The 12,133-nt window shown below is 39.9% G+C and overlaps 1 protein-coding gene across 2 annotated transcripts in view; it reads right to left on the bottom strand.

The window, feature by feature from the left end:
* LOC140360532 (transcription factor COE1-like) overlaps positions 1-12,133 on the bottom strand; it is a 153,549-nt gene that overhangs the window by 120,635 nt on the left and 20,781 nt on the right. For both annotated transcript variants that reach the window (XM_072445775.1, XM_072445776.1), the window contains exon 6: positions 4,769-4,837. In XM_072445775.1, the coding sequence (XP_072301876.1) occupies positions 4,769-4,837 (69 nt within the window). The remainder of the gene's footprint in view (positions 1-4,768; positions 4,838-12,133) is intronic.

Genomic DNA, 12,133 nt, shown 5'->3' with positions numbered 1-12,133 from the left:
ACAGGAAGTGTCCCACGGTATCCCACGGTAACCCCGACATTCCTCCCTGCCCGGGTCACCTGACTTCTCCCACAATTCACATCACTGCCGAGCTCAGAAAAGCCATGAGTCATCAAAGTCCGAACACAGGCTGCTCTTTTCAAGACACGCGACAAGTGGAAGAGCGAGTCTGAGAAAAGGACCACTATACACAACCACATCTACAATCTTCATGGGTTTTCCACAATATTCCATCTTTTAAAGAAACAGACTCAAAATGGCGCCTATAAACAAGCGTGCATTTATTTCTGCGTAAATGTTGCAATTGCGATTGGATTTGTGCTTTTTTTTGGTCTGGATTTAGCTCACGGTGCACATTTCTACAAACATTAGCGTTGAGTGGAGACTGAACAATAGACTAAATTTGGTAAAAGACTGTTCATACGCCAAATCACAGTGGTTTAGTTGTGTTTTGTGATGAAGCCCCGGGTCTGACCACTTCAAAGCGCCGTACACAATAACGTCCCATTCAGTTTTCCTCGTGGACTTGTTTAAAAAGTGCAAATATCAAGAGTTTGAAGGCCCTGGGGATCACGGGGTCCCTGGATACGACACAAGACACAAGCTCGCAATACGATTATATCATGATGTTTGCAATACATGTAATAACTGAAGCATTGCACGTGATATTCTGCGATGGATCAATATTTTAAGAAACAAATACATTTAACCACAGCCCGCAAAAATGTCACATGGAAACACATCAAAATGATGTCAAATGTATTGCTTGAACAGGTTTGCTTTCTCTAAACAAGGAACAAAGTGTGCTAAAAAAAATGTCCTAAAATCATTTGGACACTTTTTTTATTTTTTTGCTGACGATATATCGACACAGTTGCCCACAAAATCGAATTTGGTATCACAATATATCAATATTTCAACACTCTAAACATCAGAATCAGAAAAGGGTTTGTTGCCATTGTCAATGAAGAGAATTCACAAACATAGGAACTTGTCTTGGTGATTCTGTGCAACACAAAATGATGAACAATGATAAAACAACATATATAAGTCAAAAGGAATTAAAATTAAAATAGGCTATAACATAAAACATAAAAAAAAGGCTTACTAACATATAATCATCGTGTATACAAACTTTAATCTTGCGTAACAGAGCGTTATAAGGTTTTCTATGTGGTAAACTAATGTCCATGATGTGTATATTTTAGTCCAGAAACATGTTTAAAACGTAAAATAAGCTGAAATGTCTTCCTAACTTTGCGGTTTATAAAGATTCATCATAAATTACATTATGTGTAAAGCAAAACAGTACAAAAAATGCAATAAATCTTGCATCTCTCTGCACCTGATTTTTTTTGACGCTTCTCCTGTCATTTTTTGTGTCAGTCCTCCTCTTTTCTTTTGCACCAGATAAGAACAGCCTCTGCCACACACACACACACACACACAGACACACACACACACACACACACACGCACACACACACTGCTCCCGGCCTGGTTCTGTAATGGCGTGTGAAAGCGGAGACGTCTGAGATCGCCGACAGACACACAAGAACCTGGTTTGAAGAAACCCTCCCCCTCGACAGTAATGCACAATAATACACAATAACTCTAACCTGTCCATCACCGCTCGCTCAGCCTTTGAATCTCACCCATCAAAGCCCCTTTTAAGACACAAACGTTTAGCCACTTCATAAAAATTCCCTCTAAACAACAAAATAAGAAGTAGGGGAAAAGAGCAGAGTGCTTCGAGCTAAAAATGTGAATTACGGGCTTTGAATTGGATATTATTTTGAGAAAAGTCCTGTTTACATATTATCAAAAAAGACAGCGCCATGCATGTATGTCTATAGGTCAGGGAAGGAAATGGAGAGTGGTCTTCAACTTGACAAAACGTTAAATTGGATTTGATAGTGTACAAAATAAAAGCATTCTAGCAGCTGACCTCGGACGAAAATGCGATATTAAAACTTTGTGAATCTCTTTGACGTCCCACAAAGACAAAAACGCACATTTTTGTTGCTGTCTGAGTCCAATCGCTGCGTTCACACTGATAACCCTGAGCCAACTATGCAGATCTCTTCCGTTTCCTCTGTGTAAAGTTTACAAATGTTTTAAAAAAGGTCAAAAAATGCAGATAAACTGACGGAGAGGATTCAAAATAGCACATTGTGATTTACCAGCAGTTGATAAGGAAAGTTGCATCTTACCTTGGAGACGTTTGTTTTAATGGGAAACCACAAATAATAGTACACAAATATGTACATCTGACTGAGTTTTAATCGTTAATTTGAAATCCACCCTAACACAATCTTTCACACGATATAGCACAATCTTTCACATGATATAGCACAATCTTTCACACGATATAGCACAATCTTTCACATGATATAGCACGATCTTTCACATGATATAGCACAATCTTTCACACGATATAGCACAATCTTTCACATGATATAGCACGATCTTTCACATGATATAGCACAATCTTTCACACAATATAGCACGATCTTTCACATGATATAGCACAATCTTTCACACGATATAGCACAATCTTTCACACGATATAGCACGATCTTTCACACAATATAGCACAATCTTTCACACAATATAGCACAATCTTTCACACGATATAGCACAATCTTTCACACGATATAGCAAAATCTTTCACATAATATAGTAAGACGTGCATATCTACTTTTAGCTAAATGTATTTCAAAATGTTTGCACGACTAAACCTTACTTGAAATTTGCGCGTCAAGACAACACTTTGATCAAGGTAGGCAAAACTGACAAGAACACCAACGATTTTACATCATTATTGCAGTCGTTTATTACAGAAATGTGCTAAAACATGACTGCAAATGTCTCAAATGAGGTTCAAATCCAGCACAAATTATGAATAGATCATAAAATCATCCACACAAGTGCAGAAACATAATCTGATATCAAGTGTTGCTTTATAAATCAACTATTTTGCATCTTTTGACAGCTTTATTCTATATTATAATCACGCACGCCATCAAAACTATTCCGATTGTATCATGTCGACGATATATAAACTCCGGATCTACACTTTGCTCAATAGAAATCGGATTTACACAGGTTTTGGAAGCATCTGCCTGTTCAGAGTGAAGGTTTAGCTCTCGGTTCAAGCAGAATTGATTATTTCTGTGGATGTGATGACAGTGACAGCATCAGCACTTTCCAGCATCTTTCTCTCTCGCTCGCTCCATCACAAAGGGTTAAAACAACTGCTGAGACCAAATCAGATTAAAACGAGGCTGGATCTCGTTTCGTTCTTTTTTCTCGTGACCCATTTTTCTGCGTCGCCGCTGCTGACGAGTCGAGAGGAGCAGGAGGAGGAGCGGCTCCACCTCCAGAGAACAGAGCTTTGTGCAGGTGATTCCAGTCAAATATGATGCAATAATCGATCAATAGTTTATCGTTTGAAATTGTGTTGTCACGATATGATACCAACAATTGATAATATGGAAAATGCTTGATACTCGACTAGTTTCATTTAAATACAAAACACTTTTTATAAAAAATAATGTCAGTTTTAACCCAAAATCTAAGTAGTTTGTAAATATTATCATGCGTATTAAGGTACAACTTTGTGATTTATTTATTTTTTTGACAAAGGGTATCATAAGTGTTGTACAGTATTGTCACACGGCCTCCAAACGAGACTGTGCCGGCAATATGTGCGTGGTTCTGTCTTAAAACGGAGTAAACAAGATATCATACTGAGGACGCATCGCAACGTGTTGTAAAGAAATGTGAACAAATGAATATCTGGAGTAAATAGAACAAGGCTCTTGAAAATGACATGCGTTTTCTCGACTCGAATCAATGAACCTGTGGCATTCGACGTAAGAGGGTTTGAAATGGGCCAAACGCTAAATACTGTGTTTTCCGCACTATAAGGTGCACTTAAAAGCCTTTAAATTTCTCAAAAAACAACAGTGCGCCTTATAATCCAGTGCGCCTTATATGTGGATTGATTCTGGTCGTATTTACTGACCTCAAAGCAATTTTGTGTGGTACACGTTTTGTTTCGCTTATTGCGCCTTATAGTCCGATGCGCCTTATAGTGCATAAACTACGGTACTGGGCCTCGTCTGGTATTTTTTCAGCATCACGTCGCTCAAAGACAACTTCCACCTCAAATCTTTGTAATACGGCAATTGGCTTACAGTATATATCCACACAAGTCATCAAACATGTCAAAGCAACGATTCTAAGGTTTAAAAAGCTGTGTGTGAAGTTAAAACCATCGCTGTGTACTGAAGACAAACACAATATTCATGATCACAACTTGTCAACAGTGAGAGACAAGCGTTTTCAGGCCTGGAGACTAAAAAGAATGAAAAGGAAACAAACCACGTGTTTGACATGGTTAAAAGTTCAAAAAAAGTCCATTTAGCATGACGTGGGGCCTTTAAAGGTTGCACTAGGTAACTTTTCTGACTTCTGCTAGAGCGGTTTTGCCAGGAATCTTCCACAATATGGCAGTGAAAGTATCAATTGCGATGGAAACAGGAGTAAAAGGTCGGCTCCGTGGTGTAAAGATGCATGTTTTTCGAGGTATTTCTGGGTGCAAACAACATCAGCATTTGAATCATCACAGAATGACACTGCCATAGCGCTGGAAAGGTTACGTAGTGCGCCTTTACGTAACGGCGGGCCGTGGAAAACCCTCCCCACAGTCAGTGATGGTGCCGTTATGCGCACGGCAGACTTATACGGCGTCAGCTCCGTACCTGTCGATGATAACCGGGTCTGAAGGCGTCTCATTACGGTTTCCACAGCTCTTCTTGTCACAGCAGCGACTAGAGGAAGACACGGGGAGAAGGGGGAGGAAGAAGGAGAAGAAGAAGAAGAAGAAGCACAGGCCACGAGTTAGACAAGGATAATAGACAGCGCATAATGTGGAGGTTCAAATTCCGCTGCTTGAACGGGGAGGGTGGCGTTTTATCCGCGCTGATGCGGGGCGCGCAGCCAAATTCACAGCCATTGATCAAAACTGTCGAGGTTTTTAGTGAAGGGAGTGCGCCGTGCCAGGCCGCGTGACAGCTACGCGGGTAAAAATAGACTTGTGCGAGACGGAAAGTGAAGCGATCGGCACTTAAGGAAGGAGTCGCCAGCTGCTGAGGTGAGTTATGGACCAAAACTTTAGATTAAGATGTAATGGGGTGAAAGGCCTATCAAATATGACAGCGTGGGCCCATAATATAACGCACTACATCATCTGGAAGTAAGTCGAGCTTGGTTTTACATTTGTCAGGTGGGGGCGTCGGGATTGTTTTGGTTAATCAATAATCGATGGGATTTTAGAGGGGCGTTGTCACAGTGGCAACGTTTCAAACTCAATTTCTATCAAAGTGCATGTGAGAGGTATTTATGGTTTTCGAATTTTGACTTTAGTTAGTGTATTTATACCTGTTGTACATATAAATAATAGTTTTCCACCAATCGAGTAGGTATTTGCGGAGAAAAACGCTGAAACATCTGTAGAGAAATTACAGGAAGTGACATCACACCAGGATACTCATTCCAGTCAAAGTTTGTGCATAATTTACACAAAGAAAACACTTTTTTTACTCTAGAAAGATTAATTCAACCAAATAAAGTTGCTTTCATATATTTTCATTTGTCAAATTGAAAGGGAACAAGCGGTAGAAAATGGATGGATGGATGGATGGATGGATGGAAATTAAAATGATTGTGACATTAGATGAGTTTTTGCCCAGTGTTTGCTGGGTAATTTCCTAGTGTGATGTCATCAATTACAAACAGGAAGTGAAATTATAAACCTAAAAAATGAGCTTTTCTGTGATAAATGTGTAAAATTTTTAGCCAAATTCCAAATACATTTATCTTAACTGCATTTTAGTTCAATGAGTCGTCCGACCTGTAGGGGGCGCTTTAAAGAATAGTCTCGATACTCGATATCGGTTTCGATACCACAATAGACACAATTTTTTCAACGACAGAATGTAATTTTCAAGAAGAACTTCAAGATCATTCAAGATCATTCAACATTATTCATGAAAGGTTAAAGTTTGTACTGTTTATGTTTTTTCATTGATACTTTGCTCGAATAAGTATCTAGGTTTTAATATCGATTAGTATCAGAGTTTTCGATACTGTTGACAACATTTCTCAAGAGGTAAAAAGTTTAGTTGACGGTAACAAAACAAAAAGATGGATTTTTTCAGGGTCAATAATCTTTTTCCAATCCCAGCACTTTTCTCCTCGTTTTATACGGCCCCAGACGAACAAATACTAAACCAAACTGCCCGAGGACGCTGGGGGAATCGCTCAAACGAACTCGCTCTTTTAGCTTTACGCATCTGTCATTGTTAAAACCTCAGATAAAGGAGAAGAACGCGGAGAACTGAACGGCGTTGAGTTCTCCACGATCCACACGCGAAATGCTAACGATAAACGAACAAAACAACTGCTTCTCGCACAAAACATTATCAGCAAAAATGCGGTTGCTAATTCTGCACTTTTCCTTTTTACAGTAGAGCTCGGGCACACGGGATGAGAGGACGACACATCAATACAACTACCCCGTGGTGTTTTCAGACTGTCAAAGTGAGTCGCCTAAAGACACGGGCTGTTATGAAGAACGGGGGGGGGAAGTATCACTAAACGTCCTGGTCCCGGTGGTGCCTCTGAAACTGTCGGATTCCAACGCGAAGCAGAGCGAGCCGGAAACCCCGAAACGGCCCGAGGCTTTTGACAAGAAACGGGTGGGATTCGCGACGACAAAACCGTAGGACTTTATGTGAGCTGCATTTCGGTGGTCCTGAGTTTAAAGTGGTCTCGTCTTGGCTCGGTCCAAGTCCAATGTCCAAGTTAGGCTAACACAAAGTCAAATATAACTAAATATACTCTAAATGGAATAATGTTGCCGATATCTTGTCAGAGTTTTTGGCGAAGATGATCGTTTTACTTCCTGGTTAGACATATGTAACTGACACAGGGCAATCGTGCCGTAAACAAAGGTCAAAACCAGTAGAATTTACAGGATGGTTATGATTTGACAGTAAAAAAAAAGGTTCTATTTTTTGAACTGTCAGAAAATTGTGTTCTTTGTGTGTAAATTGTATCTGCATCTTGGGTGGAATTTTGTGTATTGATGAAAGAAAGATTTACTTTCTTACTTCCTGTCAGGGTTAGCGTTAGCCTTCGTTTTGCCACTTGATTTATGTAAAACTATGATATTTATGAGCCAATATCCCACCAAATCAAGTCATATTTAGAGAAAAAAAACATGAAAACCTTTCATATTTTCAGTTAAATCCGAGTTTAATCCTGATTCAATCCTCCAGACAGAATGGCACGACACAGAACCTTCATCTTCAGTTCCAGGAAGTAAAATGTGCTTTTTCATTCCCCACACAAGATATTGAAAATGTCGAAATGTGTCGAATCGCGTGAATAACTTTTGCATAACAGTTAAAATGACTTGCTTTATGTTCAAGACGGACCAGTTGGTGACGGCGATCGCTACCAAACAGTTTTCATCCGGAAATTCACTCGCGGAGCTCGAGTGATTGGCGATGTCTTGACGAATCTGGTCGTCGAGACATCGCCAATCACACCGTTATCGCGATATCCAACCGAGCGACGCCATTTCGTCCCGTCTTCGCTCCGACAATGCGCCGCTCACGCGCACAGACCGCCGCGTGCCCCGGAAAATCTTCACATGCGAACAAGTTTGTCAAAAGCCTTTCTTGTTCGCATCAATTATGTATAAGAGTAAGCAGCGGTGAGCGGTGTAGCGTGGGTGGAGGAGAAAGCTACAACAGAGGGAGAGGAGTTCGTGGGGGAGGGAGAAGCGACGAGAGGAAGAGCGAGGGTAAAAAAAAAAAAAAAAAAAAAAAGGAAGACGGTTCGGGTTTCCCAGCGTCACAGATGGTGCAAAAAGAAAGACACAGATACGTTACACCGAGCGCATTGTCTCCTCTGTCTCCGACTGAGCCTCGCTGTGGCCCGGGTTCCCTCGCGTTTCCTCTCCATGAACTAGGTCACTAAAAGAAAAAAAAAAAAATCCAACGACGTCCTTTTCGGAACGCCGCTGACGACGGGGGGGCAGCAAGGGGCAGGAATCGCAATCGCGGTTTGACTGGGCGCGATCGTAAAAGCGCAAAAGTGCCGTCATTTCCTGCACGAGCAACAAAATGTCCGCTGGCTCGACGTTAAATAAACGGTTAATTCTGCCGTTTAGAGCGGTGCAAACACGTTCTGTGATGCGGTTCTTGTGGCAGTCGGTCAGTTCGTGTTTATCGAATGGCGATCGTAATACTTGGATTAGATGGAAGGATATTTTTCCCATATCGTTCAGTCCCCTCTAATGATTTGGGAAAATAAATTGTGACTATATCCAGTAAAAATAGTATTACGTGGCTTTGAATGAGCTGTGATACGAGCAACGTTACATCAACCTTCTTCTTAATATTTCTGCAGTTCAAATCCTGATTTTGAGCCAGATTGATTTATTCCCTAATTTGTTCTTGTTTTACAGTTTACTTCTGGTCCGTCCTGGCTCCTCATTACCGGTAATTCCGAATATTATACTTACAAGTTCAGTTTCGTGATCAGTTAAGTTCACAAAAAGGGTTAACTCAGTGTCAAAAAGTTCAAGAATAGCTGGGTCCAATTCAGATTTCTGTTGCGATTAAAAACATTTGGCAAAACAACGTTAAAGGAGATCGAGTCATTTCTGATTGTCATTGATCAGCCAATCATCTGTCAGTAAAAGCACTTGGTTCGGTTAGAAATTTGACTGTTTTTTGTGTTGAATTATTTAAAATCTGACTTTATGTTCAAGAAATCAATATTGAATGCATTTTGTTTTGTTTTTAATAAGACAAAATAGATTAGAAAAGCGAGCTCAACCAATTAGAGGGTCAAATGTGGCTTTATAAGAACTATACGAACTTCCTGCCAAAGTAAAGCATGAACAGAGACTTAATTCATAATGAACAAATAGTTTATGAAGAATTATTCAGGCTTAATAATACTTACTATATAATACTTATACTCCAACACCTAATTCCTAACCTTAATGAAGTAGTTAATAAGCCTAAATGATGCTTGATAAATGTTATGTTAATTATGAATTAAGTCTCTGTTCATGCTTTACTTTGGCAGGAAGTTCTTATAGTTCATATAAAGCCTAATTTTACCCTCTAATTGTTGATCTCGCTTTTCTATTTTGTTTTTTTAACAAACCAAAAGGCTATTAATGTGTAGTTATTATAAAGCGGTACCAAAATGTGATTGTTTTGTGTCATATATGTGTAAAATCTTTGTATATCCATGTGGTTTTCCATTTAAAGCTGTCAATTCAACAATATTTCAATGATTTCAGTATCAATTCTACTATTTTGTGAGTAGTTTTTGTTTCACAGTTCGTTTTTGCAGCAGCACTGGTTTGCCATCGTCTGTGGTGGGATCAGAGCGGGGAGAGGCCGGCGTGTTATTGGGGGGTGAACGCTGCGTGGATGGATGGTGCGGATGGCGTAAGTGGCTGTGGAGAGACGGCGGTAATGTAGCACTTATTGCAGTGGATCTCGGTGATCTAATCATGAAACCTCCCCCTCCTCTGCGCTCGCACAACCGACTCAGACAATGGAGGTTCAGACGGAGACGACTGGAACACACGTGGGTTTGTCTTGAGTCTTGTCTTGAGTTCTATTAAGAGTGTGTTTTGAAACTTCCTATAATCTGTGTAATCAACGAAATTTCCCCTTGTGTGGATATTAAAGGTTTATCTTATCTTATCTTATTTGTGCTTTAAGTTTGTCCTGGAACAAGCTCCATGACGACATGAGGCGTCATCAGACTCACGTTGTAAGTCTTAAAGTTAAAAACGCATATTTTCTCGTTGGCGTTTTGACTCGGTTTGAAGTGTTGACTTGAGTTTTTAAATGTGCGTTTATTGTTCAGGTGTTTTACGTCGTCTTTGGCTCATTTGTGTGTTGAGCACTTTGGTCGACTTTGTTGTTTTGTTGTTTTACGAATAAAGTTGTAAGAAACTTGGAAAGTAACAGGCTCGATTCTCTAAACTGACTTCAAGAGTACAACGACAATAAAAAAAAATGGATAAAAATTGAATGTGTATTGTGATATGTAATTTTCAACACAAAACAATAGTAGCGTCTAGATCATTACCACGCGCTCCTGCTCTTATGGTAGTTATGAAGGTGCTCCAAGTTGTGTTAATGCTTTGCCTGGAAGGTTACCCGGTGTGGCATTAAACCTCAAGCAGGTGATGCCAGCAGGCCAAGTTACAGGTCAGATCTGTGGCGAGGCGACCCTGTTCACAGTAAGAATCAGCGTTTTTCAAGGTATTTGAACGTGATCTTATGGTATTACCACAGTTTAGTTTCTGAGTTTCTGTATAATCCTACTCAAATATACAATAAACAGATATTTCAGAAAGTTATATCAATAAATTAAATTTAAAAAAACATGTTCTATGGCTGTATGATCATAAATTACACCCAAAAAGTAATTCTTTAGTTGAAAAAATTGACTTAAAGTATTAGAAGAAGCATGTTACGTTTACATAATGAGCCTCCATATCAATCAGAGCAGAAATAATTTGCTATTTTCTAAGATGTACACAATTCATGTTTATTTCATGAGTTCATTTCCCAAGTCTGTGTTTGTCAATGTGGATGAAGGTTGAATCATGCAGTGAAAAGGACTGTGGGAAATGTTTATACAGCTCAAGAGGCAAAACTAACACTTAGAACACTTATGAAGCTGTATCGCTGCTAAAGTCTGTTTAGATTAACCTAAAGCACACACACTAAACTCTATATACGTACAGCGTTGGCTCTGAGCAGTGAAAAGTAGGATTTGTGTTGGTGCATGGAGAAATGAAACACGATCAGGATCACAGACGGGCCTGGGTGGAGTCTCGGGGGAGCTAACTTTGTGCATTATCTAAACAGTTTCGTGACGATGTGACGGCCGACGTTACTCCCGTTTTTGTCGTCTTTTGTGGTTGTTGTAGTTCAAAACGACTTGGTCTAGTCCTGGTATAGACTTGGTGAGTGGAACGGAGAGAGCCCAATATTTTCAGACACAGCCCTCTCCATAGATGGACTTGTAGTCTCCAACATAGATTATATAAGATTTGTTCAAAAATGCTTGAGAATCTAATGTATAATGCATTGCCTGTGTTTGTAGAGCCAACTATAATCATATTTTGATAATTGTAATTGTAATCTGGACACTACAGACTTTAAAAAACCTTTTATAAACACTTCAGTCTCCATATTTCAACTTTTATTTGGCGGATAAAAAAGCGTCAATTTACAATAGAAATCCTAATTTGACTAGTCAAGCGATTAAAAAAAAGAATCGCTGACAATTCGATGACTAAATTAAGTGTTGGTTGTGGTTGGCTACGCACAAAGTCCTAAGTTCTAACCAAGGACTGACAAAATCCCTGAACCAAACTGGGACTGTTGAATGTCCAGTAGACTCACGCAGTGAATAGACGTTTTTAGGCAGATCATTATTGTCCTCGTAAAGGAAATGGTTATAAAGAATGGTATTTTGTGGGTCTTTGATGCTGATTGATCTGATCACCAAAAGATACATCCTCACACTCATTGTCAATTCAGTGTTGTTTTGTCTTATCAAAACTTGTTTAAAAAGTATGTATATAAAAGATTTCCTAAACAAAAACTGTACTAAACTAATTTTACCATTGCCATTTAACACAACAAAAGTCAAAACTCTGCTCCAAACCACACGCTTTTACCGCGGACCTCTCGTTTAAATAACCCACGCCGATCATTGATGATAGGAAATGACTTGATTGAAATAAATGTGATTAATTGCACAGCCCTAACTGTTGTTCAAACCCAGAGCGAGGCCTGACATCCCTGCAGCTCGTCGCGGTTACACCTCTTGATGCTCTTGAGGCCGGCCTGATCCCGTCTGGAGACACGGTCGCGCTGTAGCGGTGGCAGATTGGCCCGGGAGCATATGGCTAATAGCGGCCCCCCGACAATGACCCGCACTGATTAATGGACGCCGGGCTTTTTGTGCGTCTCTCGTGTCTGTGTCGTGTGCAGTTGTGTGTTTGCCCC

The sequence above is a fragment of the Eucyclogobius newberryi genome, unplaced genomic scaffold, assembly GCF_026437365.1.
Source record: "Eucyclogobius newberryi isolate DKJ021-1_F unplaced genomic scaffold, fEucNew1.0.hap1 SCAF_15, whole genome shotgun sequence".
Classification (NCBI taxonomy): domain Eukaryota; kingdom Metazoa; phylum Chordata; class Actinopteri; order Gobiiformes; family Gobiidae; genus Eucyclogobius; species Eucyclogobius newberryi.
Note: the sequence above shows the minus strand (reverse complement) of the source record. Positions and strands in the feature narration are given on the sequence as shown.